The sequence below is a fragment of the Kwoniella newhampshirensis genome, chromosome 9 (assembly GCF_039105145.1).
Source record: "Kwoniella newhampshirensis strain CBS 13917 chromosome 9, whole genome shotgun sequence".
NCBI classification, from domain to species: domain Eukaryota; kingdom Fungi; phylum Basidiomycota; class Tremellomycetes; order Tremellales; family Cryptococcaceae; genus Kwoniella; species Kwoniella newhampshirensis.
The window spans coordinates 1,110,005-1,134,614 of record NC_089963.1 but is presented as its reverse complement, the minus strand read 5'-3'; the positions used below and the strand labels follow the sequence as shown (position 1 = coordinate 1,134,614).

The following is a 24,610-nucleotide window of genomic DNA, read 5'->3' as shown; positions in this document are numbered from 1 at the left end:
CAAAAAGACATGAGCGTCAGTCCTCATCGTTCCAGAACATCAGAAGGTACCATGACCTCCCGTAACGGAAATGGTCATGTGAGCCTCCTTCCTTTTCGAGCTCGTAGACAGTGCTTCGCAGCTGACGATGAAGCTATTCGATAAAAGACCCGCTCGGCAAGTAGGTCGCCGAACCAATCGTTGTCGCGGACGGCAGCACTTCATCTGGGCTCGCCGTTGATCTCACCGACAAAAGATGGTCAGCAATTTATGAACGCTGACAATCATCTGCCACGTCCAGCTTCCGAGGAATACAGAACGGTGGCACCTGGCGACGCAAGAGCCACCGTGCGGGAGGAAACCACCATTGTGCACGAGAATGGTAACGGTGGCAAAGCCGCTCTCAGTCAAGAGATGCAGGAAGAAATCGAAGACGCCGAAGCTGCCGAGCTGTTGGAAGTCGGAGATGACGATGTAGAAATGCATGACAATGAAGAACAAGGAGACGGTCAGGAAATGGAAGACGATGAAGACGCTGGGGAAGGCTCAGATGAGGAAGACGAAGAGGACGAAGAGGAAGAAGAGGAAGAGGAAGAGGACGATGATGAGAGTGATGGCGATGAGAGTGAAGACCTCGAGGGCTCTCCAGTGAGCTAAACTTTGCTTTTTCTCAACGGAAAATCACCTAACATCACTGCGAAAGGAAATAATCGCGATAGAAGGCCCTGGGGGAGTATCCAGACTCTCGCTTCCCCTGGCGGTCAAAGCGGAGCCTGCATCTCCAAGGACTGCTTCGGCGGCTCTTCAAACCGATGCAGACGCCATAATTACAGGTCCAGCTACAGGGGAAGAGCCGTCCACCAACGTCCTTATTCCCACGAAGAGAAAACGTGTGGTCCCACGCTCTCCAGGTGAGGAAGATCTTCCCCCTCCTCCGCCACCCGTTCAAACGATCCGACTTGAGCGAGCTATGGTCGCGGAGAACGAAACATTGGAGTGGAATATACTGCAAGAGGCGAGGGAGAAGGGAATGGTGGAAGCCTGGGGAGTGGGCATTAGCGCGGAAGAGGCCGCGAAAGAAGATGTGGCCGGCGACATCACAGGAGATATGGACGCTGAGGACGCTGGAGCTTTGGACGTGGATGACAATGGGGCAGGACCTTCCACGAATACGCGGCCGCTTGTGGGTTTGGGCTTCGGTGCCGGGTTCGCCGATGAGGATCCCGAGGAGATTGCAAGGAGACTGGAGGAGAAATACGGAGAGGAGAACCAGAAGAAGAAAAAGGTTGCAGTGAGTTGCAAACGTGCAGTCCACTCTAATAGACCTATACATCTGATCCGCTCCTCCTTTAGATGAAGAGAAAGAAGGTCGAATACGATCTCGAAGATCCGTTCATAGACGACTCAGATATTCTGATCGACGCACCGACGCATTTTGCTCGACCGAAGAAGGAAGGCTTCTTTGTTCATTCTGGGGATCTCGAGTTGCTGGAAGAGTATGTATCTGCGACACCACCCCGTTTTCGCAATCCGCACTGACTTCCGAACGCATTCCTGCAGATCACCAGTCAAGGCCAAACCTCGCACGCAAAAAGCCAAAGCTCGTACCTCCACCGCGGCACCAATTCTCAAGCCCCGCAAATCCCTGTCCGCTGCTCTATTGTCACGTCGTAGAATGTCTTCGAAGGCCAAAGGCTCGCAGGTCGAGCCTATCAGTATCGATGACTCCGAAGAGGAAACCGGTGGGGCTGGACCATCGAAGATGGCTGATGATGCATGTGAGTAGGCTGCGCCGCTGTGCGGTGTCGGCCGAATGTCAGCTGATGATCCGCCACACTCAAAGCTGGATCGTTGAGTCCACTGCCCGACGATAGTGCAAAACTTGACTTGGACGTGGAACCCCTTCCAATTGACAGAGTATTGTTCAAGAATGCCTCGCGGGATCCTAGAGTGAGAGTTCTCCTGTTCTTGTCCGTTGTGATTCGAGCTTACTGTCTCAAAGTATCTGCCTCCGTTTCCTGCCTTTCCTGCGGAGGTGCGACAGCGCATCATGGCGCTACGCGCAAAGGCTCTTGAGCGTGAGATTAAATCTACTCTGCTGAATTTTTCGACTGATAGCACTGATGCAATTATTACACAGAGGATTGGGCAACAACGAACAAGGGTAAATTCCCGGAGCATTTAAAACCTGAGTTGCAACATACTGGAGAGATTGCCTATCAGCACAGCATGTTTGGGCTATCGGATCGGGAAGGAGTAGACAAAGCGTTCCTGCTGTCTCTTCCAAGTGTCTTGCCTTATAACGAGTTTACACTGAAGGTGGGCCTTCCATCCAGATCTTCCCCTGACAATTGCTCATTCGATGGGTTTTTGTTCAGAAATTGGTGACCAAACTTTGCTTTTTGGGTTATCTTCAGTGGATGCAGGATTGCGAGGAGGAGGGTCTCCGGCAATTTAGGCAAATGGTTGACAAAGACCGGGATGACGTGTTGGAGAAATACGAGGCGAGTCACAAGGTTTGGGAAGAAGAGGTGAAACAATGGGGTGCGTGGCTTTCCTGCTATGGTGCTGCGCTTTCCTGACAATGGACTCCAGACGAGAAAAATCCGCACAGCGTTTCTAACGTGAGTTGCATTCCCTCACTCACGAGACAACAGCTCACTCTTTTGCTCTTAGGGAGTCGCCACTTCTGTCGCCGGGGACAGCGACACGATGAATGTCGATCCATTCGCAAGCGGTGACGGCGCCCCGCTGCCGCAAGCGACGCCCGCCCTCACTCCTAAACTAAATGATGCTCGCCCTGTCGAACCTGTTAGGAGGTTCGTATGGACGTCAGACATGAGAGAAGTGTTCAGTCAATTGCTTGACAATCTACAAGATATGGTAGACCTCATCAAGAAGGCACAGTGAGTGAATGGAAATGACGGCGAAACGCAGATCGTACTAAACGTCTACGTCTGATGTCAGGGAATGGGGCATTCCCAGCGCGAAGCCTGGAATGCAGTCCTCTGAGCAGACCATGAAAATCCGGCTGTACAAAAAGGTCAGCTGCACTCTCTGTCTCAGCAGCGTGTCGACATTGCTGAATTGGCCCACAGATCAACGACTCCTTCCCAGAGGGGTTCATGACTACGACCATTATTTCAAGAGAGAGTGAGTTGGAAGTTCTACACTGTCCTGCTTATTCGCGTACGCATGTAAGCTTACGATGGACATACGGCAGTGACCAAGGTAACGAGGGTCAAAAAAAGACAACAAGCCGATCAAGATGGGGAATGAGCATGACGCAGGCTACAAGAGCACGGCGCCTCTCAATGTAGAATAACAATAGTTCATGGCGTCCGCTCATGTCATGCCCTAAGTTCATGTTACCGAAACGATCGCCTATCTTCTATAGGCTAGTTTGTCAGGTCAGCAATCGCCTCTCAGCTGAGTGGGACGATACATGGAGATCAGGACACAGTAGAGAAAAGCAATGTTGTCAAATTCGCTTTGTAGCACTACAGTTGTTGTGGCTTGATTCAGATATCAACTACGAGATGGAAATGGCGTCTCTGGCCAAGTTTGAGATACGTCCGAATGAATGGAGATGGCGAGTACTGTTGTTGATCGATTGATGGACAAGCTAGGCCAACTCTGAAACAGACGGAATAGGATCTGTTGATACCTCTTAGTTTGCGTTCGCAGCATCAATGTTGTGCGTTGTCTTTTGTTAGCCTTGACTTCAGTCCGACTGCATCCCTTCATCTTCGGCCAATTGATCAGTAGACACGCATACTAGCTAGTTGTTGCAACGTCATTCCAAGAGTCGACTGACCATTGATCACGCCTACAAACTACGGTCACGATGCCTTCCTCGCTGCTTTCTCGACCTAATGTCGAGCCTTCATCGACTATCAACCCAATCAACCAAACATTTGCCACGAACAGCACACAACGTCAATCGAGACTGAAAAGTATCTCTTCATTATTCCACCATCCCTTCTCCAATGCCAACGCCAACGCCAACGCCAACGCCAATTGCGATGTTCAGGCTTCCTCACTATCTCACGTTATACCATATCGTCAGCCGAGCAATCTGGATAACGCTCCTGCTAAATCGTCTTTCCAGAACGAAGCATTTGAACTCCGCCGTCAAACAGCGATAGGAAGTACTACTTCCCTTCCATTACGTCCGACGACCACCCGCTCGATACACAGCGAAATCGGTACAAGTACACCTTTCTCCTCCATGTGTGCGGGATCGCCGGCCCCCAGATCCCCCGGAATCAGTGGGGCAGGAGTGTCGTATACCGGTCACAGTTTACAAGCTCAAGTCAAACGAGACTCGGCATCTTTAGAACCCTTGCCCATGCCCATGCCCACTTTGGCGTCGGCCATACATATCCCGGATGCAGTCCCTATCGCACCTACGATTAGTCCTCGGACGATTAGTCGAGCGACTTTCCACCATCACCACGACAGGGAGAGATCGAACGCGACCATGAGATCCCTCTTCGAATCTCATGCTGTTGCCGTTGCAGCTGCTGCCGGTGTGGCTGTCGTTGATCGTGATTCAAGGGCTCACGGACTGAGAGAGATTGACGATAGGGGTAGTAGAGGACGATCTGATTCGAGGGCCAGTAACAACTCTTCTTCGAGACCGAGCGAAAGTAGGACGAGAACAATGTCAAGACGACTCAGTTTGGATAACATCTTGCCTAAACTCACGGGATCGTTGAGAAAGAAACCATCCAAGAACGACACCAGTGGCAATGATAGGAGATGGTCCCTCATCTCAAGATCAGAATCGAAGGGGGTCGTGGTCGAAACAAACCCGACTTTTTCAGCGGGAGGAGATGAGGATCATACGAGTTTTAATACGACGAAACAGGTTCGGGCGGCTCAAACTGTGAATCCCATGGCTATGCCGAGTATGAGAACTTGGAGAAACAAGTTCGCGGTCAATAACAAGGACAAAGATAGGGGAGGAGCTACTATGGGTGTTGTTAGAGCGGAGGCAGCAGTGAGACAGTCACATGTACAAGCTAGGGAGACAAGGGTCGATTCATGTGATGGTACTCAGAGATATGAGGAGAGAACGATCAGACGAGTCGGCGCAGTCAGGAATGGAAGCGGAAACAGAGCGATCAGTATGTCGTCCCTCTTGTCCTGCACTTCCTGAGCCTCTTCCTGGCCATGATCGCTGACAGTTCCCCCTTCATATCATCTTCCTTCAGCCGATCGCCCTTCTTCTGTGACAAGCTCACTATCATACCCCAATCCAGCTGCCACACCTCGATCCGCACCGTCACCTACCCAGCACCACCTCACAACGGCCTCAGCGTCGACCCCTGCCACACTCGACTCGCCCAGTCCCTTACCTGGTCCCCTCCACACGCCTCTTGGTCGTGGTCGTACGCTCAAAATCGCACAAATTCAAACACGAACTCAAACTCAAGAAGGTCGGAACAGTCATATTCGGAATCAAGCTCCCTCGTTTCTATTCTCGCCTGCGCAGGATGACAAGTCCATTGTGGATCCTGAGAGATCACCCATGCCCATGACAATGTTCGAAGTCAGTCCTCCGGTGCCGGCTGTACCTTCGGTATATCGCAATCGACAGCGCTCTCCACGGACCGAAGAAGTCGGGCAAACGATCAACGAAGGCGACCCTCAGAAGGGTATGTCAAGACATCAGTCGTTGTCGGAACTGAAAGAGGCATATCACCGATTGAAGGATTTGAGTGGAGTATCGGGTGAAACGTCGCGAAGCGTTAGCGGGACGGAGGGACAGCATCTGGGAGGTCTAGATCGCAGAAACAGTCATGGTACGGATCTCGATCTGGAGAAGTTGGACACTGGCCTTCGAAGTGCAATGAACGCGAGACCCACGTCCTCCTCCCAGTCGAAGTCGACAAACGATTCTGATGTGCGCGCGAGTCAATCGGAATCCTTGGGTAATTCTCACTCGAACCAATCGTGGCATACTGCCACATCGTCATTCGAAACGACGCCTTTACCCCCTCTTCCTGCCTCTTCTTCGCAACAGACATTGCTCCCCAGATCACGGTCGAAATCGCATACCGACCTATCCACCTATTCGTCCTCGAAGAACTTGTTGGAACATACCGAGAAGACGCAAGGACCCGGTTGGTGGTCTGCCGATAAACGGCAGACGGAGATTGAGACGAGGTTGAACCTGGCATCACTGAAGAGCCATACCTGCGCTATACCTCATCGAGAGAAGTTCAATTATGATGAAGTGGTAGATGAGAATGACGAAGAAGAGATCCCAGTTCCAGCAAGAAGGTTCTCTTCTTCCATGACGAGGAGATACGACGAGGTCAGATCGAAGAGTACTCTGGACTTACGATCGAGCTCAAGAGCGCATTCGAGATCTTATGATACATCGTGTTTCAGTCGGTCCACAACAGGAGTCACACACTCAAAGACCTTCCCTTCCACAAATGTATCTTCGTCAAGCTCAGTCTCAGGTTCAGGCATGGGCCAGGGACCACGACTATCTCTGGTAGCTGGCTCGACATGGGGGAGATCTGACGTCGGCCATTCCCCCCGTCGTACAGTCCTAGACAGAAGGTCATCTCTAGCATTGGCTTTGGACTCCAACTGCGAAAGCGAAGATATCAACGAGACAACTCCAGAACGACCTCGTTCGACTCTCGCCGCGAGCTCTCTCCTTGTTTCCGGGCAGAAGAATGTTAGCGGTATAGCAAAAGCTGGACCGTTCGTATCTTCTCGGATCAGTCCGGATATTGCCCGAAGAGCAAGTTGGATGGTGACTTCGTCGCAATCACGACAAGGACCGTCGACACAAACACAAATACAAATGCAGATTGGCGGTGTCAGATCTCGTTATGTGGAGAACGGATCGCCCACACGGAGTATAGCTCGCCAAACCACATTATCGACATGCACCACGGCACCTACGTCTCTTAATTCCTCAACCGAGTCAGACCATGAACAAGACCAACTCCCGTCCTCTCTATCCCAATCATCTAGGAGATCAGCGATGGACAGACAGAACACTCCTGGAGGCGGAACCAAGGACAAAACGTCAGACTTGGAGAACAAATTGTCGTTGATGAGATCTCGACATGCGCTGGAACTGGATGCTGTCCTTACCGCTCTCTCGCTCTCGAAGGGAGAGACCAAAGCGCTCAAAGAGGAGATTAGCAGTTTGCACCAATTGTTGGGCAAAGGTGTGGAAGAGAGAGAGAGATTGAGGGGAAAGGTGAAAGTTCTGGAAGATTGTCTAGTACAGATAGCGGGAGTGCAGAATCACGTTGAGGAAGATGAAGGAAGTTTGGATCGGCCGGCAACGAAAACGACAACGACAACCACGGCGACGGCGACATTTCTTGAAGATCCGAAATGTTCGTTGGAGGTCGTTTATGGAGCAGGAGCGGGAATGAAGAGAAGCGATAGTGTGACCAGCTCGCTTTTACCAGAATTGACCGTGGCAGATTGTCCCCTGAGAGAAACTACCTTGACAGTCAACGAGAACGACGTTGATGAGTTCGGACGTAGAGTCGACATATCCACCGGCTCAACTCCGCGAGGCCGGAAGCAGAACCTCGATCTACGTCCAAGCCATAGGGTCAGACCGTCAGTAGGAAAGGGAAGGGAGATGAAGATCAGAGTGGTGTCGAACGCTGGGAGCGAGACGACGACGACCTCTGAGAGTAATGTACTTTACGATGACGAGGGGAGGCCAGAACAAAACGAGATAGGAGGAGAAGGATGGACGTTGAGATTGAGGGAAGATGACGAAGCTTATCTTGATGATTTGTGATGATGAATGGTAGTGGTGCGCGGGAATGTCATTCATAGAATGTCAACTCAGGTGTCAGTGATAAGCACCAAGATCGGAGTTAGCGAACTCAGGATGCCTCATTGAACTGTTCAGCAGCTGAGCGCCGCTACCTTCAGTCCACACGCGAATAGACCGTAACCTGCCCAATGCCCACAGTCTCGAGCACATAAAACAATGCATAATGTCCCATTTGTCGGGTACAATTCTCGCGAAAACATGCACTTCTCGTCCCATTCTCTCATCAATTCCCCCGCAATACAACGAAACGAAAGCCGAACGATTACAAAAAAGCACTGTTACACGCTCTTTCGATGTCGAATGAAAATATAGAGAAAATAAATAATATGCAAGACAATGCGGCATGCGTGAATGATTGCAAAGTACAAATGACCAACCTGAATGATGATTGTGTTTGTTGATGGCGCAATGTTGGTGATGATATGACGCGTGTACAACCAGAGACAGTCGAGCAAATGTAGGTATCTCGGATAGCTGGGGATCACGATGAGGTTGGTATGGTGTCGTGGCCGTCTACTGGAAGTAGAACAAGCCCGCCTTGTTCCTGTCGAGCTTGAACTTTGGCGCGTCCGGAATCTCGTACGTCTTCATTCCCTTCATCTCGCTCTCCTTCCAGTCAAAGCCAGCTCGGGGAACGCTGTGAGGAGTGACTACTCTGGCATGTTGAGCGGCACATCCACCAGCCTCAAGTCGCAGGCCAGAGATGTCAGGAAGGGCGGACGATGCCAGTTGACGGCTGGGAATGGTAGACGGAGGCGGCATGTGGCCTCGGAATTGAGGGGTATGAGATGAAGCGGTGTTATTTGAGGTCGAGAGCTGGGCACCGGCAGCACGAGGAATGAACATTCCCTGAGGGTGAGCCTCGTGTATGGAGGAAGTAGTAGAGCTAGAGCTGTCAACGCTAGAACGGGATTTGCTGCGTATAGTTGAGTTTCGGTCAACCGAGCCTGGCGCGAAGTAACGGATCTTCCATCCTCCCGCCTCCCTCTCAAAACTCTGTTTCGGCGTGTTGTCTAGCATTGCACACTCCAATCGCCCTCGTGGTTCGGGGAGAGCCGAAGGCGTGGAATCGGAGCCTGCTCGCCTCAGATGCGAGCGCTGATTCTGCATCTCGACCGCCTCTTTGCCAAGGCTGTCCCAAGTAGCCTCAGGCTTTCTGGCCTTGATGGTGCCAGAAGTCGGTCGAGATATGCTTGAACGGTGGGCATCTGTTGGTGCCGGAGACATGGCGGTGGATCCCGGGAAGACGAAGCCGCGTTGACTGAAACTGCTCGAGGTGCCAGAAGGGCTTCGCACCGGGAACGCGTTTGCGTAGGATTGCAGCAAGCCGTAAGTGTGGTTAGGGGTACAGCCCAGCTCGGGGATGGGGACTCCTTGAACAGACGAGGGAGACGCCGCAAGCGAGGTGTGACTGAGGTTCGATCGGGGGAGCGGTCGGGCAGGAATAGGAACCGCATAATCGCTCCCGCCAGAGAAGGATTTAACACCTGCGCCGTAGGCTTCACGTTCCGAAGGGTGAACGTGCATTGGTGTCATTGCCCGCATCTTGCCTGAACCGCTCACTGAGCGACCAAACATTGAATCAGTGTCGTGTTGCCACAAGCTCGATAACGAGTCAGTGCTAGCCAGAGCCGAAGGTCGATGAAGGGCGGGTTGCATCGATGACCTCCTCTGTCGTTGGAAATCGTGCCATGCCTGATCAGGTCCTTCTTTCGACATTCTGAAGTAATCCATGATTTTAGGAGCCGAGGACGCGACCTCGTCACGAACGCCTATGTTGGACGCAGCGGAAGACTCAGTGTCAGAGCCAGAGACGCATAACGGAGAAGGGGGGCCGTAGGGACTCTTGGTATGATCGGTGACCGGCAAACCGGTGGTCACGATATTATCAAGTGAATGTTGGAATCCGTTGGACGACTCATAGGATAATGTTCGAGCGATGTCCTTGTATGCGTCAGATGATCGACCGGCATCGGCATCCATGCACTCTTTCGAGCAGTAAATGGCGGATCGGAAGGTTGGGAGGCTCGGTTGCTTGGGGGTGACGACTTTCTGCGATTGCGGAGAAAGTGCGTCCGCTTTCGGGAAGTCGCTCGATGCGGTCGGCGTTGTCACGTCAGTAGTCTTCGATCGAGTCAAAGGTTGCATCTTTGACACGACATTCGCAGCTGCGAGACGTGCTGCAGAATTCGGATTGCGCTTGAGACCAGGTCGTGTCACCTTCTGACCATTAGCAGTCCGAGTCGTTGTCGTACCATCTGGGTTCTTGATCTGAGAAGACGGAGATGTCAGACCACTGATTGACGTTGATGAGCCGCGTACACTGACCCTGATAGTACCACCTCCGATCTTCTTTTTCACCGTCTTTGTCACGTCTTGACACTCAGACTCCTTTGGCGGGACGATGAGTCGATCGCAAACTATGCAGTACGAATCGAAGGCGGTCTCATCGTCGATATCCTCTACCATCTTAGGTGGAGCGGGAGGCGGATGAGCGAGTAATAAGGGATCCATTTCGTTGGCCAGGTTGCGTCACAAGTTGAATGGGGAAGGGTAGTAGAGGATGTGTGGTGGGGATGACGTATAGTGGTCTGCGCGTGTGATTGTTAGCAATCCATAGATTGTAATCACTGTCAAAAAGAAGAGGACAAGATAGAAGCGAAAACAAGTGTAGACAACTCACCAACGCAGACGCTTGCCACTCGAACACACGTCCCCAAACCAAGCGACGATGGAGGTCTTTCGATTTGAATGCTGTCGAAAAGATGCGAGCTCAGTTCCTGACCTGGACTTTGATCGACTATTGGTCAAACGATGATATTGGATAGGCGGGACAGGAGAGACAGCCGTGTCAGGTAGGGAAACGTAGTGCAGGTGAACCGGTTCAGAGGCGGAAGGGATGTCTGACCGGTATCGAGTAGTTGTTTCAATGATTATATGCTGGATGTTGTCTCTCTTTTCTATCCGTTTCTACGCGACGAGGTGGAAAAATCTTCCGACTATATCTGCGCGGGTCGTACCGAGCTTGTTATATGGGAGAGTCGGTTTGTCGATGACCCGTTCCTTCTGAGACCGTGATGAAACGACGATACTCTCTCTCTCTGTACCGGAGCGAGTCCCAAAGGAGTCTGTCGACAAAGGAAAGATGAGGGGATTGAATGAGTTAACAAGAGAGAAAAAGGCGGTTTCAACCAATGTAAATTTGACGATATCGGTCCGGGTTTCCAAGTTACACGCGAGTCGGGTTGGCTGGTCCTTCCTCTCCCTTGTTCTTTCTTCCCGTCTCGAATCGATCCACTTCCTGCTATGCCAACGAGAAACGAAAGCACGGATGCGACGGGACAGACAGGCCGAAGTGCGAACGGTTGGATGGATGTGAGGATGAAAACCAGACGACGAATGTATGTGTAGGTTGTGTAGATGGATTTTTGTTGTGGTTTGGGGATGGGGTGTGAGGAGTGCGAATTTCCTTTATCGGGATTCTACAACGCTGTATGATTTGCGCTGTTGTTACCGATGTATTACGAGCAATTACTTTTCCTTTCTTTCGGGATGAGTCAATTGGAGGCGTCGCGTTCTGGACTCTCTCTCTCTCTGCGTCTCCGCAGTCGTCTTCTCTTTCGTGCAGGGGGGACAATGCCGCCGGTTAAGCGATGTCGGTACAACGTGTAGAATAACGATATGCAGTGCAGCGCAGTGTCGATGAGTACAGATATCAAAACTAGAGGAGAGATGTAAACAGAACATGGACGTATGCATGAGAGTGGTGAGAGAGCATTGTCATCGTCATCATCATCATTATCCATCATCATTCAATATGCATTGATTCCCCACAAAAAGGGTTGACACCGCACCACACGTCAGACTCCGCTCAATAACCGAAAGCCGAAAGTGGGACTTTGTGCATCAGATGAATTGGAATGGATGAATCGAATTGCCACTGGGTGATAGAGAGAGAGAGTGAGAGATCCACCTGTTACTTCCCCTTGTAGTTGAAATGAATGATCGGGATGGATGAACCGTCGAAAAGACCGGGAGACGGCGATCTACAAAGACCGCTCTTTCTCTCTCCAACAGGCACAAAGCTCCCACTTGGGACAGTGCACCAAAGAGAGAGAGAGAGAGACATGAGAAGACAAAAGTGATCGACGCTGGTTTCCTGCCTTTGTGTCAACCGGACCGCTGAAAAGGGTCGTGTTCGGACCGTTCGAATAAAGGACCGATAAAATCACATTATTACATATTCAGAGCCCGGGATAAAGCCCCACAAATAGCTGCAAGAGGCCCACGGTCTGGAATTCTTTTTCAAAAGCGGTGGGTGGGGGTTATTGTCTATCTACCCCGCGGCTGTTGATGATAGCCGTTTTCACACAAAATATGACAGCATGGCGGCTTTCGGTCCCGCCCGGTCCGAAGTGGCTTTATTCGGCTTTGATCGGCAGGGGCAGAAACACCGTCTTAATCAAGGTGACCACATAACAGCTGACTGGCAAGTCAACCAAAAATGAAACGATGGGACCGGTGTATACCAGTGCCGGTCTTGCTCGGCCTGCTTTGTCTTCTTGGAATGGCGAGGTTGCTTATGGCATTGAACATTGCAATCATGAGCCGGGTTTGATAGCCTGTCCAAGCCGCCGGGAAGGTATTTGGTCTTTGGTCACTCAAATCCGCCCATACGCCGACCAGTCACTCTCACCGCTTCCTTGCATGCAGCTGACCTTGCTTCCCGTCACCGGACCGACATGACATGAACAGCTCCGCGAACTTGGGCCAGGGGCAGGAGACAGCGATCGGTGAACTGTCTACCTGACTGACTGACTGACTGAGCGACAGCGCTTAGTCTTACGAACGCAGCTTGTCAGTCATAATATCGGATTGACATCAAGACATATACTGTACAACGACGATAGCTGTGGGCGTGACTCGAGCCGGTGTCACTTGCCGTGTGCACGAGACGTGTTTACAAAATTGATGTGAGGGTCGAGTAACTCCTGTGAGAAACAAAAGCAAAACATTGTTTGTCAGCTTTGCCCACCTCATTGCACACAGGGCACGGAGGCTTTCGGAACTCACGATATAATCAGGACCAGAACTTGGATCAAAGCCCATAAGAACGGAACCCATCTGTCCACCCGATATGAATCAGCCTCGCTGGAAGATGTGATTGCATAGCGAGGCACTCACGTTGACATGCTGAACCCTCCTGCCGAATATATCGCAGCCAGAGCGAACCCCACCACCGTTCCAGTGATCACCGCGATCACAGCTGCGACGCTGACCGACACGACTGGCAACAAGAAGATAGGCCATAACGGCGGTCTCTTCCTTTTCCGTCGCTCTGAATTCTTCGCTAAGGGAGACTGGGTCTTCGAGGATGTCGGGGCCGAGATCGAAGGTGGGATGCCTCCTGAGGACACGGCGTCTGCGCCTAGGGGTAGGAAGTTGAGACTTGTTTTTCTGTCTGTTGAGTGAGATCGGGGATGGGGTCGGAAGACTGTGATGGATAGGAGGAGGGTGAATGAGGCGAGCAAGGAACAGATTAGGAAGAGAGAACCGAGGAGGAGGATAGTCCAGTACAGTGTGAAATGCCATATTGCTGCGCAGGACAGTGAGATATGTCAGCGTTGAGAAACGAAGATGCAATAACGATGAATGGAACAGGCGAAGCATATACAGCCCTTCCGTAGACCACACACACTTACGCAAACACATGGCGTTAGTGAATAGGCAAGCCAGGAAAAACAGCGAAGCAACAAGAGACAGGACAAGTCATGATGGGTCGCCGAGGACGATACAGAGCCATCAAGCACAAGTGGATCACTCACCCTCTGCTTCATAGAGGAATACACCCCGCTGCTCTATCGTGGAATGGATGGTGGGTATGTACAAGGACGGGAAAGAAGGTGTCACATATCCATCTGGTATCGAGATTACCTAGAGCAGGGAGGACAAATCAGCTTGAGCGAATTATACCACGACTTCTGGGTCATTGATTACGGTGAGACGGGTAGGAATCGGGGGTATTACTCACCCCTCGACCCCTGGAAGGATCTAAAGCGTTGGACAGGGTATTCCCCATGTCTTCAGCACTTGCACTACTCGCAAGATCACTCGATCTACTCGGGACAGAGTGGGCCCCCTTGAAGCTGCCGCCCACAGATCACCTCCTTTGTCGAGTGCAGTCGATGCTATCTTGGCATACCCATGGTAACCCCTTGTTGCTGACCGCCTGATCTAGCCCTAGATATTTGTGTGGTGTTCAATGTGAGATGTATGCAGATCATGGACGACGTTGCAGAGGAATGTTATTGAAAATCCGGCTATGCTGGTCATCATGAATCCAAAACAAGACTAATTTGCTTCCGTCCGGACCTTTTGTCATGGCGACTTCTCGCCTTGTCTATTTTGCATCCCGTTGTGAGGTTCATGCAACGTAGCAAAGAGCAACTCGTGCACGAGATGACACGACATTCAGATACCGTGCTGCGTCTCGCTCATAAATAGACATCATCAAGCCGTGTTCTTCGTTTTCACTCCTTTCGCTTCCCTTTTCTTTCTCAGCATCTCCATCCGTTGTTTCAACATTGTTACTCGGGAGTCTGCATCTTCCCTGTTTTCCATGCGACCGCGCGATCAGCGTTCCTTCACTCTGTGCCTGTGGTCCCATTGATATCGTAAGTAACGATACGACGACTCACTGTGCTCGTTCCTCCTCTTCCAATCTCGCCACGATCTCTTCCCTCTCTTCCCTCTCAAGCCTCGCCCGTCGTTCCGCCTCCGTCTCTTCAGGTTCTTCTAGCGTCTGTTCCCCTGCTCCACCATTCGCGTCTGAATTCTCACTCTCGACATTTCTCACTGGCGCGGCCTCATAAGATGCTTGACCTGGTATCACTTCTTTGTACGTTGCTATCTTCCTCTTACCCGCTGCTGTTGGCGGTGGTGCTAACGGAGCTGAGAGATTCTCGACATCCTCAGTCAGAGACGATAAGAAGTCGTCCAATTCGACATCGCCGGTCTTTTTGGCTTTTGTCAAGGAGGCAGGTGCAGGTGCTGGAGTCGAGACTGGATTAGAAGCTGAAGGAGATGTGCTAGTCGATGGTCCCGCTTGTGATTCTGACGAAGAAGAAGCAGCTGTCGGTCGACTTCCACTGGAGAAGAAACCGGCCGGTAGTCCAGTCGGTCCCTCATCGTGATTGTCGCTGTCATCCCCTTGCGAAACGACTTGCGTCCTAGCTCTCTTGCCACTTCCTCCTCCCGCTCCGCTGTCCTCTGCCGGTCTTTTCGATTTCGCTTTTTCTTGCTCTGCTCTTTCTCGAGCGACAGACGTCCGATGTTGTTTCGTCAATAGATGAGCGTCCCATTGTTTCACTACGTTGCATGGAAGACATACCAACATCAGCCAGTAGTCTCTTGAGACGATTGGGCGTTGTCATCGAGTTGGGATCCTGATGGTGCTCACCTGGAACAGCACAGATGGAACATCTCAATACTCCCGCGGCAGTGTACGCGGCGTAGGGATGCGATATTCTCGCTTCTGCTTTCTTGGCTCGGAGCAGAGAGCGTGCGTCCATGATTGAGATTGATGGTGTTTTCAACTTTGACTAGATGATGAACAGTAAGTAACAGTGTTGACCAGTGTTCAAACATATAACTTATCTCAGACGAGATACGTTCGAAAGACCGCGCAGAGGAACGAATTGATTCCGCTCTGAACAAGATTCCTCCACAATTCGTGCGCGAACTATTTGCTTTTCACTGTCAGCATTACCACAGCATCGCTGCCTTCGCTTACATGCGGTCATCGCATGTCAAGGACCACTATGATACGGCCCTTCGCCTCATCCTGGTGGCTTCTGGCAATCACGACTCTCCTTAACTGTGTTCTGGCCGACACAGAAATCGTAAACTTCAGACTCCCTTTATCTTCCACGACTTCGAAACATACGCCTCCGCCCTATGTACCTCTGACAATGTACGTTCTTCCCTCGATTGTAATCACTTGATTTTGTGATACTGGTCCGGCGAGTTCTATCGTCATGACGGCGGTTCACGGACGCCCTCGTGATCTTCGGTCACCTCCTGAGTTTCACCCCGACCACACCTTTTTACTGTTCCGAGCAGTATTCGGTTCTGCGACGATATGGCACTGATCGATGAGTTGACCGACTGGCATCATTTCCCTCTCTTTACGCAGATTGACACCCTCGGAAAGAATAACGATTGACCTGACCGCTTCCTCCCCTGAAAGATGGTTCATCCTCGATTTCGGTGAATCCAATCGCAAAAGCTGGACGATCAGAGCATCATGGCCTGGTTCCGTGAGTCGTGGTCCACCAGACCAAACTTCTTGGCCATTCCAAGTCGTCGTCAGGCGAACTGATCTGATCATTCCGTTCTTGCCAGTCACCAACTCGAATCAGGTTCAGTAACGCCTTCTCCCCTGGATACTTTGTTATCCATTCTTCCCCACTCTCTCCCCATTTCCCACATCCCTTGCTGAATGATCTCAAATCACGATACTTGAGTAGCTCGGCTTCCTCCCCCACATCGAAGATCAAAGATGACTTCTCTACTTCAGTCCATCTCACGCTCGAACCGTTATTATTGGGCGTGATACCGCGTACGGCTTTACCGGCAATGGGACTGATGATCCTTTTCGCTCTGGGAGCGGGCGCTTGCGTCCCTTCCTTCATCAGGACGATTGAGATAGCGATAGATTGGGCAGATCAACAAGAGGGAGAGACGAAGAAGCAGGTCAAAGTGGATTAGATGTCTGGCCATGGGTATCTACTCATATGGATACAAGATGACTTGACATGTACAATGTAACACATCGCATTGACAACATGGTTGGATCTCGGTGCCAGGTCGACCAACGACTGACGTAACACCTAAAGTACAACAGCTTCCTCTACTCCCTCAATCTCAGCCACCTCCTCAGGCGTCAGTGTCATCGCCGCAGACACTGGAGCCGGCCTTGCCACCCCGTTTCCGCCAGATACGCTGACGCTCGGAAGTGACGTTGCTATCGACCCAAAAGTGGCGGAGCCTGTTCGCAGAAGACTTGCTCTCCTCTCTCGATTCGCATTCTCTTCCCGTCCGGCGATGATCGGCCAGAAGTCTTCCTCGTCGCTGAGAGTGAACTGGCGTGTATGGTTAGAGCGGGCTGGGTCGCTTACGTATCACGAAAGAAGGAGTAACAACTCACCTCGGACTTGGATTCGACGACACTAGGAACGGGCAACCCGAACGGATGAACCTCTTCCAATCTTCTGCTGGCTCTCGTCTTTTCCCTGACTATCAGCTTTCCTATTCGTGAAATCTCCGAGCGTTGCTTTGAAATGACTGATTCCCCCTGGACTAATTCGCGTCGTGTCGCAGCTTCGATGAGACACGGAACGCCGGTTGAGGCTACAGGGGGGATCAAAGCTGGTCGAGGTTCGACCGTTTCAACGATGACCAAAGGTCGAGTCGGAATCGGAATCGACTTGGATTGGGAGACTGGTTGGGAGTTCGGCTGTGCACTTGAAATCAGGGTCGCCGGCTTGGTGTTGGACGCAGGCAGAATGGACGGCTGTGACGATCGTGCCGGTCTTGATCTTCCCCTGCGATGCGATGATTGGTCCGCATTCTCCTGCATTGCAGATTCTTCCTCCCGCTCCCCGTCGACTCCGTCGTCCTTGTGCTTTGAAATGCTCCTTCCTTTTCCATACGTTTTGGGTTCTTTCGCCGGTGCGCTTGGCGAAGCACGACTGCTATCCACGGCCTTCGTCTTCTGGTTCGGACTATCGACTTCTACTTGACCACCGCTCGCGGCTCCACTAGAACGTCGCTTCCGCTTTGTAGATGATGTTGACGTGTCTCGTAACGCTGCGACTCGTGCTGGTAGAATCGCTGGAGGAGGAGTGAGAGACATGGATGCAGATGCTCTTGAAGGTGTTGACAGTCTGCTCTCAATTCCACTTTGGGCACTTTGTGTTTGTTTATGTCTGCCCGAAGCACTATCAGCGCAGTATCTTGCGGATGTGAGATGAGATGAGAACAACCTACTTCTTCTGCTCTGCGGGCAACAACTCCTCATATCTCTTCATAACCTCCTCACCCTCTCTAACCAACCTATCTCGCAACCAATCCACTCCTACCTCCTTTATCTTCTCTCTTCCCTTGATCCATTCGTCCGGACATCGCGACAAGATGGTGCCCACGGTTGACGCCCAGGAGAATTTGGACATGTTACGAAGCAGGTCGATACGGGAACGCATCTTATATCTTTCGAATTGGAGTTTCTCCTTCTCGCGGATGCGTTGACGTCGTTCGAAAACCTCGTATTTGCGGTGTAAGAGGTGGTAGTATGCATCAGACGTATCCTCGAGAAGCTGAAAGACGATGTTTATGGTCATTGGGAGAGGAGCGGAGGAGAACAGAAGCTCAGCACGGTTTGTAAAGTAAAATGGGGATAGAAAGCGGCTCACCTCCTCGCCTATGGCAGCTCTTCGCAATCTTTTCACAGGACTAGTCAATCCTTTCCCTTTCACCCCCTTCCCGTATCCCAAGACTTCTAGCTCCTCTTTGGCTTCTTCTTCGTCATCTTCTCCGGGTCGGACCATCACCCAGCTGGGCGTCTCTATTCTCTCCTCCTTGCTCAGCTTGTTCTCCCCGTCTACATCAATCCTTTCGGCCTTATGACGAGAAGGAGTGAGAGTGATTGCTGGAGTCGATGCTTGGTTCCTGGTATCCGCTTGCGTAGTCGGAGGAGAGACAAGATTTAGGGGGATGCAAGTGAGATGAATAGGGAGATTGTCAGGCGGTGTCGGGGATGGTTCGCCTTGATTGAGAGCAAGCAAAGTACATTGAGTCCCAAGCTTCGCGATTGAATGAAGCTAGCACTCACCCCACCGCTCTAACCAATCGACCACCATCTCCTCGACATCTCTCATACCTTCTGCACCACCGCCTGCTGTCCGTCTGATCCTAGCGGGTAACACGCGTCTCTCCACCGCTTTCCCTTTCCCCTTGGCGTCCGTCGGAGCTCCATTCCCTGTAACTACAGCTCCAGTGACATCTCCATGAGCCGTCATAATAGGTCTGGAAGAAGGTCCTGCCGTGGGCTCAACATGTGTTCGACCTGCTGAAAGATAGGAGGAAGGTCCAGGTCGTCCTATGTCGATCTCTGGCTCTGTCTCGCTCTCGCTGAGAGCTAAAGGGTCGGGACTGTGTGTCTCCGACGAGAAAGGTAGAGAATCATGTATGATTGTCCCGAGGTGCAAACCTGGTGGTGGATTGGATCTGTATTTTGACGAAGACGAGGACGCAGGAACTAATGTCGGAGGATTGGGTCGTCGCCCTGCAGTCACGGACGAGGTTGAAGATTGATTCTTCATCACTCTGATAGGCGACATGACGATCGGTATTGCAGAAGACCGTAAGCTGAGCTGGGTCGCGGGAAGGTGGGAATCGCCCTTCGACTGAACTGCGACTATCGATGAGGCAAGGAGTAAAGGAGAAGATAGATTAGCTGGGCTTTTGTTGTTATCACTTGGAAAACATCGAAAATCAAAACAATAAAATCGCGCAGTGTTCGTTATTCGTCACAATGTTCTTAATAGTCACTCTTGCTTGCAGCTCTTCCTGGGATCTTCCTGCTATCTCTTTCGATTTGACCCACCTCTAGATCGATTCACAATGCCTCTACTGGCCACCCCGTGAGTTAACATCATTGTTTTTTTACCAAGCGACGGGAAAAGGAGGAACCTTGCTAACGAAAGCTCAAAGCTTTCCTCACGTTATGAATTCGCTCAACGGACCCACCGCTCCTCCCGTCACATATCTCATCTTCTATTCCAATATTGTCAACGGTCAGATGTGGTGTCCCGTGAGTCAAATGGTCTCAATCCTCGAGAGTCGCAAACCGGTATCATACGAGATACGAGTCAATCGTTGACCTACAACACGCTCTATGTCAGGATTGCCGAGCTGTGGAAAGTACTGTCAAAGATGCGTTTGATGCTCCCGACAAGCCAAGTACGTATATGATAGGTCCCCTTGCCATGAAAGGATAGAACTCACTGAACGATCGCGCTGTTTCAGAGGGTATCATTTACTGGGTCGGCGATAGACCCGAGTGAGTTTCCCATCCTTTGTCCCTTCTCCAATCCTAAGTCCTATACAAGTCCTGTCGATCGAGGCTGCGTACAGTCGCCTCCTCACTATGTCTCTTCCTGCTGATCGTCCTCGGTTTCTCGCTCACCGACGTCCGTTACACAGATGGCGAACCCCTCAGAACAAAGCACGAGTGGACTGGAATGTTCAGAGCGTACCTACGATCCTCCGGATAGAGAGCGTGAGTGATCGCTCTTCATCTACGAGATCTGGCTAGGGTGTCCTACGAGGCAGGATCAACAAGAGGGAATTTGCCAAATTTGAATGCGGACCTGGAGGAGGTACATCCTTTGAATATACATATCGCGATGATCAGATATTGAATCAAACCGTGGAAAACGCTGATTTGATCTTGCGAATCTGGGATAACGATAGGGTAAAGAAACCGCTAGAATTGTCGGGGACGACATTCTGGACAAGAAGCTTTTCAACGCTTTCTTGTCATAGCAGGCCAGGGGCTGGAAATCTGGCGGAGAGCAGGGAACGAAGGTAGAGTAGTCGGTAAGAACTGCCATTCGAATACCCAAAGTCGCACACCGCAAATTGTGGTACGGCTGGACTACGATCAATATCAACACGAATAGTTGTTCTGCCAGCTCAATACTATACAAGATGAGGTAAGAACATTTGCATTCTCAACTATGTATTGGATCAATGATGCTATCTACTACAATCTATTATATATCAACATATGCTTTTGAACAAATGACTTGCTTCTACTTTCCCCATCACTCTCCATATCGTTGGTTCCTAAGGCTAGCCTCTTCATTCATCTTGACTTCCCTTCTCTTCGTACTCATTCTGTATCTTCCCGAAATCTTGATGGCGCCTCCACTCCGCAGGTCATGCCACTTCCAACGATCTGCCTGTCAATCCTATTTTCTGAAACGACCATCGTTCAGCCTACATCCTATCTACTAAAGAAGCGAACTGAACCCCTTCGGCGAACCAGTCGGTGACCCATTTCTTGACGATCCCGCCGAACTACAAGAAGGCACAGAGCTGGACCTTCTGGCATGTCGTGGGGGCTCCACGCCGTGGTGATTTTGTGATTGTGATTGATGAGATAGAGGGGCAAGAGAGCATGGAGGTATATTGATGGACAGTGTACGGATGGGTGGTCGGGGGTCTTGTGATCTGCCTCGAGCTCGAGGGGGTGGCTTTGGGTAGGGAACGAGGTTGACTGACGTGGGAGAAGACGGTCTGGACGGAGACAGTGAGGGATGAGATGCAGGGTTCTCATGTGGCTGTTGAATCGTCAAGAAGTCAGCTTTGCCCAAACTGCTGTGATGAGGAGGGAGAGGCAGTGCACCACTCTATCTGGTATCAAGCAGAAGGGTTGTGTGACCGTTCGGGCAGAAAGATCCCCGCATGTTCATTCGAATTTATCGCGACCGCCGAACTCACACTGAGATCCAGATTCGAACCACCACTCATCCTCTCGCCCTTGCTCTTCTCATCCTGGCATCCACCCTGCAGCAACCCTTGTCCGCTAGACACGCGCGACTTCCGTCGTTTCTCCCTTTGTGTTCGGAGATACGAGAGATACCGTTCGTACTCTGCCTCATCGGGCGGTTCGGTCGATGGGAGCGCGGCGAGGGCAGCTGCGAAGACAAGTGAGGCGAGGATGAGAGGCATGTTAGACTGGGCGGGGTAGCTGGAAGTTGAAGGATGGGCGAGATGTATGATGCGCGGCGCAGACTTTTTGCAGAGCGGGAAGAGCTTGAGATGATTGGATAGGATAGGTGTATTGGTACTCTTGAATCTCGATGTCCTGGGAGACAAGGCTGATGATGACGCAGGTGGTCAGACTGCTCCACTAGAATCGAGCTAAAGGATCAGACGACCGAATGGTTCCATCAGCACTGCGAATGGCCAAGACACCAAAAAAAACAGTCACAGAGTCTAGCACAAAACTCACACTCTGCCAATGATCACTCTCAGACACGGACGAGAGATGACTGGATCAAGTTCCTGGACCTGTATGTCCTTCAAGTCAGACTTGCCCTTCCCTTGCTTGCAATGAGGAGCTTCTCTTCCTCCGTCTTCGATTGCAGACGGCGACGATAAGGATGATGAGGAAACAACAGACGATAGTTGATGTAGGAGCGAGAAACAAACGATCAACGTTTCTTTGTTCGTCTCTTTCTCGTCGTGCTATGCAATGCAGAGCAGGGTGAATGGAGGGTTTACGATCTTAGAGCACTTAGTTAGTACGACTGATTCCACCTCAGTTTCGGACCATTATCATCCTACTCGTATCCAACTTTCACCCGTGGTCAAGCTAGTTTGGCTGTGCTGTGCCAAAGAAAGATCAATAGTGGTTCCTTATCCTTGGTTTAGTAGTTTTGGAACCAGGGTCCCTCCCTCTCTCCCAGTAATGACGATAAGTATCAGTAAAAGGCGATCTCCCGAATGTAGCGAGCGAATGTATGCTGGAAGGATGAGATCCTGAATCAAGGGTGCTGTGACCTTTGCTCTTAGGTCTTACGCTCTTTCACAAAGCGCAAGGAGGCTTGATCCAGGTGACGGTGGGGTTCAGATCACCGGTTGGGACATATGTTCATAGCTGGCTTGAAGCTTAAAACCTTATCTCTTACGGCACCATGTAACTTATCGATCTCATACGCATTGGGACCGTAACTCGCAGGGACAAAAAAGTAGAACCGCGATGGTGGTGATGGAGCTTTGAAAGGTTCCGGTTGTCGCAATTCGATACTCCCACTTTTTGTCTCGCCTACAGCACATCCCATCCGACATGCATATGTATGTTGATTTGTCACTACGCACCATCTTCACTCCATTACGGTCGTTGGTGGTTCATCCATCAGATGTGTCAAGTTGAGTCGCTCGACACTAGCCAACAGTCGGGATAGGTTCTGTGGTGAGAACACAAGATCGTCACTTCGCAGGGTGTCTGTCTTGTTGATCTTCTGATCGAGTGCGCGGATGATCGATGACAGTAGCGAATCGGTCTGATCGGAATAGGTTAGCTTGTCGCTTCTCTTCTGATGGATCGAGGATGCAAATGGACAATGTGCTCACCTTGCCGGAAGTCTCCGGCGACTGATCGTCGTCAATAGCAGAATTGCCTGTCACACCTTTCGTCTCCTTCCCGACCGTTCCATCCGACATGTCCACCTCTAGACTGGCTCGATCCACAGGACGTTTCCCCGCGCCCGGACCTGACCCCGGTCCGGACGCGCCCCTCATGCCTTCCGCGAGACCACCGACGACACTTCTCAATCGTTCGATCTCGTCTCTCAATTCCCCGATCTCGTTTCTGACATTGGGCACCGTCGTCGCTCCGACAACAGTGTTTCTGTGATTCTGAGACGGACTGAACAACGGCGAATCCTCGGTCGTCGAACTTGACGTCGTGGTGAGCAAGATCGTACTTGGATGATCATGGGCGGTCCGAGTGGGAGTTTGGATCACAGGCCCCCCATCTGTATTCGATGGAGTGTGAGCGAGAGCACGCCCTTGAAATAGTGCGGTGTCATCTTGATCACCCTCCTCGTCATCCTCGTCTACTGCCTGATCACGGGCCCGAGGAGAGGCTTGGACGAGCTCGTTCGGTTCAGCAGGGAAGAAATCGGGGAACAGGGCTCCAAGCTGTTGACGCACATATGCCATCCACACTTCATCTTGATCCTGGCTCGAACCCACCTCATACCTCACCTGCTGTTCTTCTTCCCTGGTCAGATACTCTGTTGATCGATCTCCTTCGACTGCATCATCCTGTTCTTGTCCCGTTTGATCCTCATCATCGCAGTAGGGCTCATCTAGAGCGGCGTCGAGAGAAGACCGAGATGCGAAAGCATATTGCATCGCGCCGGAAACCCTTCTCCCTCTCCCCGAACCACCCGTCGATCCGCCCTGCGAATGGACCGAGGAGATACGTGGTCGAGGTCTACCCGACGCGATACTGATAGATCGAGGCGGGGTAAGGCCGCCTTTTGGAGAAAGGTTGGGCGGATGATCAGAGAGGATACGAGGATTGGACAGAGAAGAGATCCAACCTAGAGGTCGTCGATTAGCAAGTATGTGTTTCGTGGTCTTTGTCGTCTGAGAGGGAGGTTGTGGTGGTGTGGAGGCATTTCGAGGAGCTGAATGACGGTCAGGAGTAAGAGGCAGAACGATATTGGTCGGGTCAATGGCATCGGTATCAGCTGGAAGCTGAGGGGAACTGTCGTCTTCGTCTTCGTCATCGAAGTCACCGCCATCGAAGTCACCGTCATCGAACTTATTCTCGTAAATGGAGATATCTTCATCATCGTTTGTCACTAGACCAGTCTCGTGTCCGGTAGGGAGATCGAGGCCCACACCTCCCAGCCTGTGTAGCGTGTTAGTTGGCGTCTCGCCAAGCTCCGATTGCCTTGCAGCTGCTCTGGACTTCATCACTATTCCGGCCTGTGACGACTCGGTCTGAGTCGTATGGCGCTCGGTATACGTGTCCTCTGCAAGCGCGACTTTCGTACCAATCTCGCTGACTGGCGTGAGGAAGACGGTTGATCGTGGCGAAGAGGTACGAGAAGAAGGGAGTGGGACCGTCGAAGCGTCAAAGGGTGCTTGATTTTCCATTGCGACCGTGAGTCTTATACCAGCGCTTGTTGATGTGCTCAACAGTCAGAATCG

At 51.4% G+C, this 24,610-nt stretch overlaps 10 protein-coding genes across 10 annotated transcripts; 4 read left to right on the top strand and 6 right to left on the bottom strand.

Annotated features, from left to right (window-relative positions):
- Positions 1 to 9: 9 nt before the first annotated feature.
- IAR55_005123 (uncharacterized protein) lies at positions 10 to 3,258 on the top strand (the record flags this gene model as incomplete). Its single annotated transcript, XM_066948216.1, has 14 exons — positions 10 to 78; positions 148 to 627; positions 683 to 1,270; positions 1,333 to 1,475; positions 1,540 to 1,757; positions 1,823 to 1,929; positions 1,982 to 2,057; positions 2,120 to 2,298; positions 2,358 to 2,523; positions 2,575 to 2,603; positions 2,656 to 2,885; positions 2,947 to 3,022; positions 3,078 to 3,132; positions 3,203 to 3,258. The coding sequence occupies 14 exons, from the start codon at positions 10 to 12 to the stop codon at positions 3,256 to 3,258; spliced, it is 2,472 nt and encodes an 823-aa protein (XP_066801675.1).
- Positions 3,259 to 3,826: 568 nt separating this feature from the next.
- Positions 3,827 to 7,774, top strand: IAR55_005122 (uncharacterized protein; the record flags this gene model as incomplete). Its single annotated transcript, XM_066948215.1, has 2 exons — positions 3,827 to 5,111; positions 5,199 to 7,774. The coding sequence occupies 2 exons, from the start codon at positions 3,827 to 3,829 to the stop codon at positions 7,772 to 7,774; spliced, it is 3,861 nt and encodes a 1,286-aa protein (XP_066801674.1).
- A 552-nt stretch (positions 7,775 to 8,326) lies between these two features.
- On the bottom strand, positions 8,327 to 10,327 carry IAR55_005121 (uncharacterized protein; the record flags this gene model as incomplete). Its single annotated transcript, XM_066948214.1, has 2 exons — positions 8,327 to 10,084; positions 10,142 to 10,327. The coding sequence occupies 2 exons, from the start codon at positions 10,325 to 10,327 to the stop codon at positions 8,327 to 8,329; spliced, it is 1,944 nt and encodes a 647-aa protein (XP_066801673.1).
- A 2,446-nt stretch (positions 10,328 to 12,773) lies between these two features.
- On the bottom strand, positions 12,774 to 13,892 carry IAR55_005120 (uncharacterized protein; the record flags this gene model as incomplete). Its single annotated transcript, XM_066948213.1, has 5 exons — positions 12,774 to 12,804; positions 12,887 to 12,937; positions 12,998 to 13,409; positions 13,639 to 13,747; positions 13,845 to 13,892. The coding sequence occupies 5 exons, from the start codon at positions 13,890 to 13,892 to the stop codon at positions 12,774 to 12,776; spliced, it is 651 nt and encodes a 216-aa protein (XP_066801672.1).
- Positions 13,893 to 14,323: 431 nt separating this feature from the next.
- On the bottom strand, positions 14,324 to 15,384 carry IAR55_005119 (uncharacterized protein; the record flags this gene model as incomplete). The annotated part of the gene is made up of 3 exons (XM_066948212.1): positions 14,324 to 14,423; positions 14,512 to 15,181; positions 15,273 to 15,384. 3 exons carry the CDS (start codon positions 15,382 to 15,384, stop codon positions 14,324 to 14,326), a joined length of 882 nt encoding a protein of 293 aa, XP_066801671.1.
- Positions 15,385 to 15,633: 249 nt separating this feature from the next.
- IAR55_005118 (uncharacterized protein) lies at positions 15,634 to 16,582 on the top strand (the record flags this gene model as incomplete). Its single annotated transcript, XM_066948211.1, has 3 exons — positions 15,634 to 15,785; positions 16,008 to 16,131; positions 16,217 to 16,582. The coding sequence occupies 3 exons, from the start codon at positions 15,634 to 15,636 to the stop codon at positions 16,580 to 16,582; spliced, it is 642 nt and encodes a 213-aa protein (XP_066801670.1).
- Positions 16,583 to 16,704: 122 nt separating this feature from the next.
- IAR55_005117 (uncharacterized protein) lies at positions 16,705 to 19,212 on the bottom strand (the record flags this gene model as incomplete). The annotated part of the gene is made up of 5 exons (XM_066948210.1): positions 16,705 to 16,956; positions 17,022 to 17,802; positions 17,864 to 18,189; positions 18,286 to 18,638; positions 18,705 to 19,212. 5 exons carry the CDS (start codon positions 19,210 to 19,212, stop codon positions 16,705 to 16,707), a joined length of 2,220 nt encoding a protein of 739 aa, XP_066801669.1.
- Positions 19,213 to 19,495: 283 nt separating this feature from the next.
- On the top strand, positions 19,496 to 20,419 carry IAR55_005116 (uncharacterized protein; the record flags this gene model as incomplete). The annotated part of the gene is made up of 6 exons (XM_066948209.1): positions 19,496 to 19,515; positions 19,586 to 19,685; positions 19,777 to 19,834; positions 19,901 to 19,934; positions 20,078 to 20,153; positions 20,348 to 20,419. 6 exons carry the CDS (start codon positions 19,496 to 19,498, stop codon positions 20,417 to 20,419), a joined length of 360 nt encoding a protein of 119 aa, XP_066801668.1.
- Positions 20,420 to 20,889: 470 nt separating this feature from the next.
- On the bottom strand, positions 20,890 to 21,610 carry IAR55_005115 (uncharacterized protein; the record flags this gene model as incomplete). The annotated part of the gene is made up of 2 exons (XM_066948208.1): positions 20,890 to 21,219; positions 21,380 to 21,610. 2 exons carry the CDS (start codon positions 21,608 to 21,610, stop codon positions 20,890 to 20,892), a joined length of 561 nt encoding a protein of 186 aa, XP_066801667.1.
- A 1,157-nt stretch (positions 21,611 to 22,767) lies between these two features.
- On the bottom strand, positions 22,768 to 24,556 carry IAR55_005114 (uncharacterized protein; the record flags this gene model as incomplete). Its single annotated transcript, XM_066948207.1, has 2 exons — positions 22,768 to 22,947; positions 23,018 to 24,556. The coding sequence occupies 2 exons, from the start codon at positions 24,554 to 24,556 to the stop codon at positions 22,768 to 22,770; spliced, it is 1,719 nt and encodes a 572-aa protein (XP_066801666.1).
- Between the last annotated feature and the right edge of the window lie 54 nt (positions 24,557 to 24,610).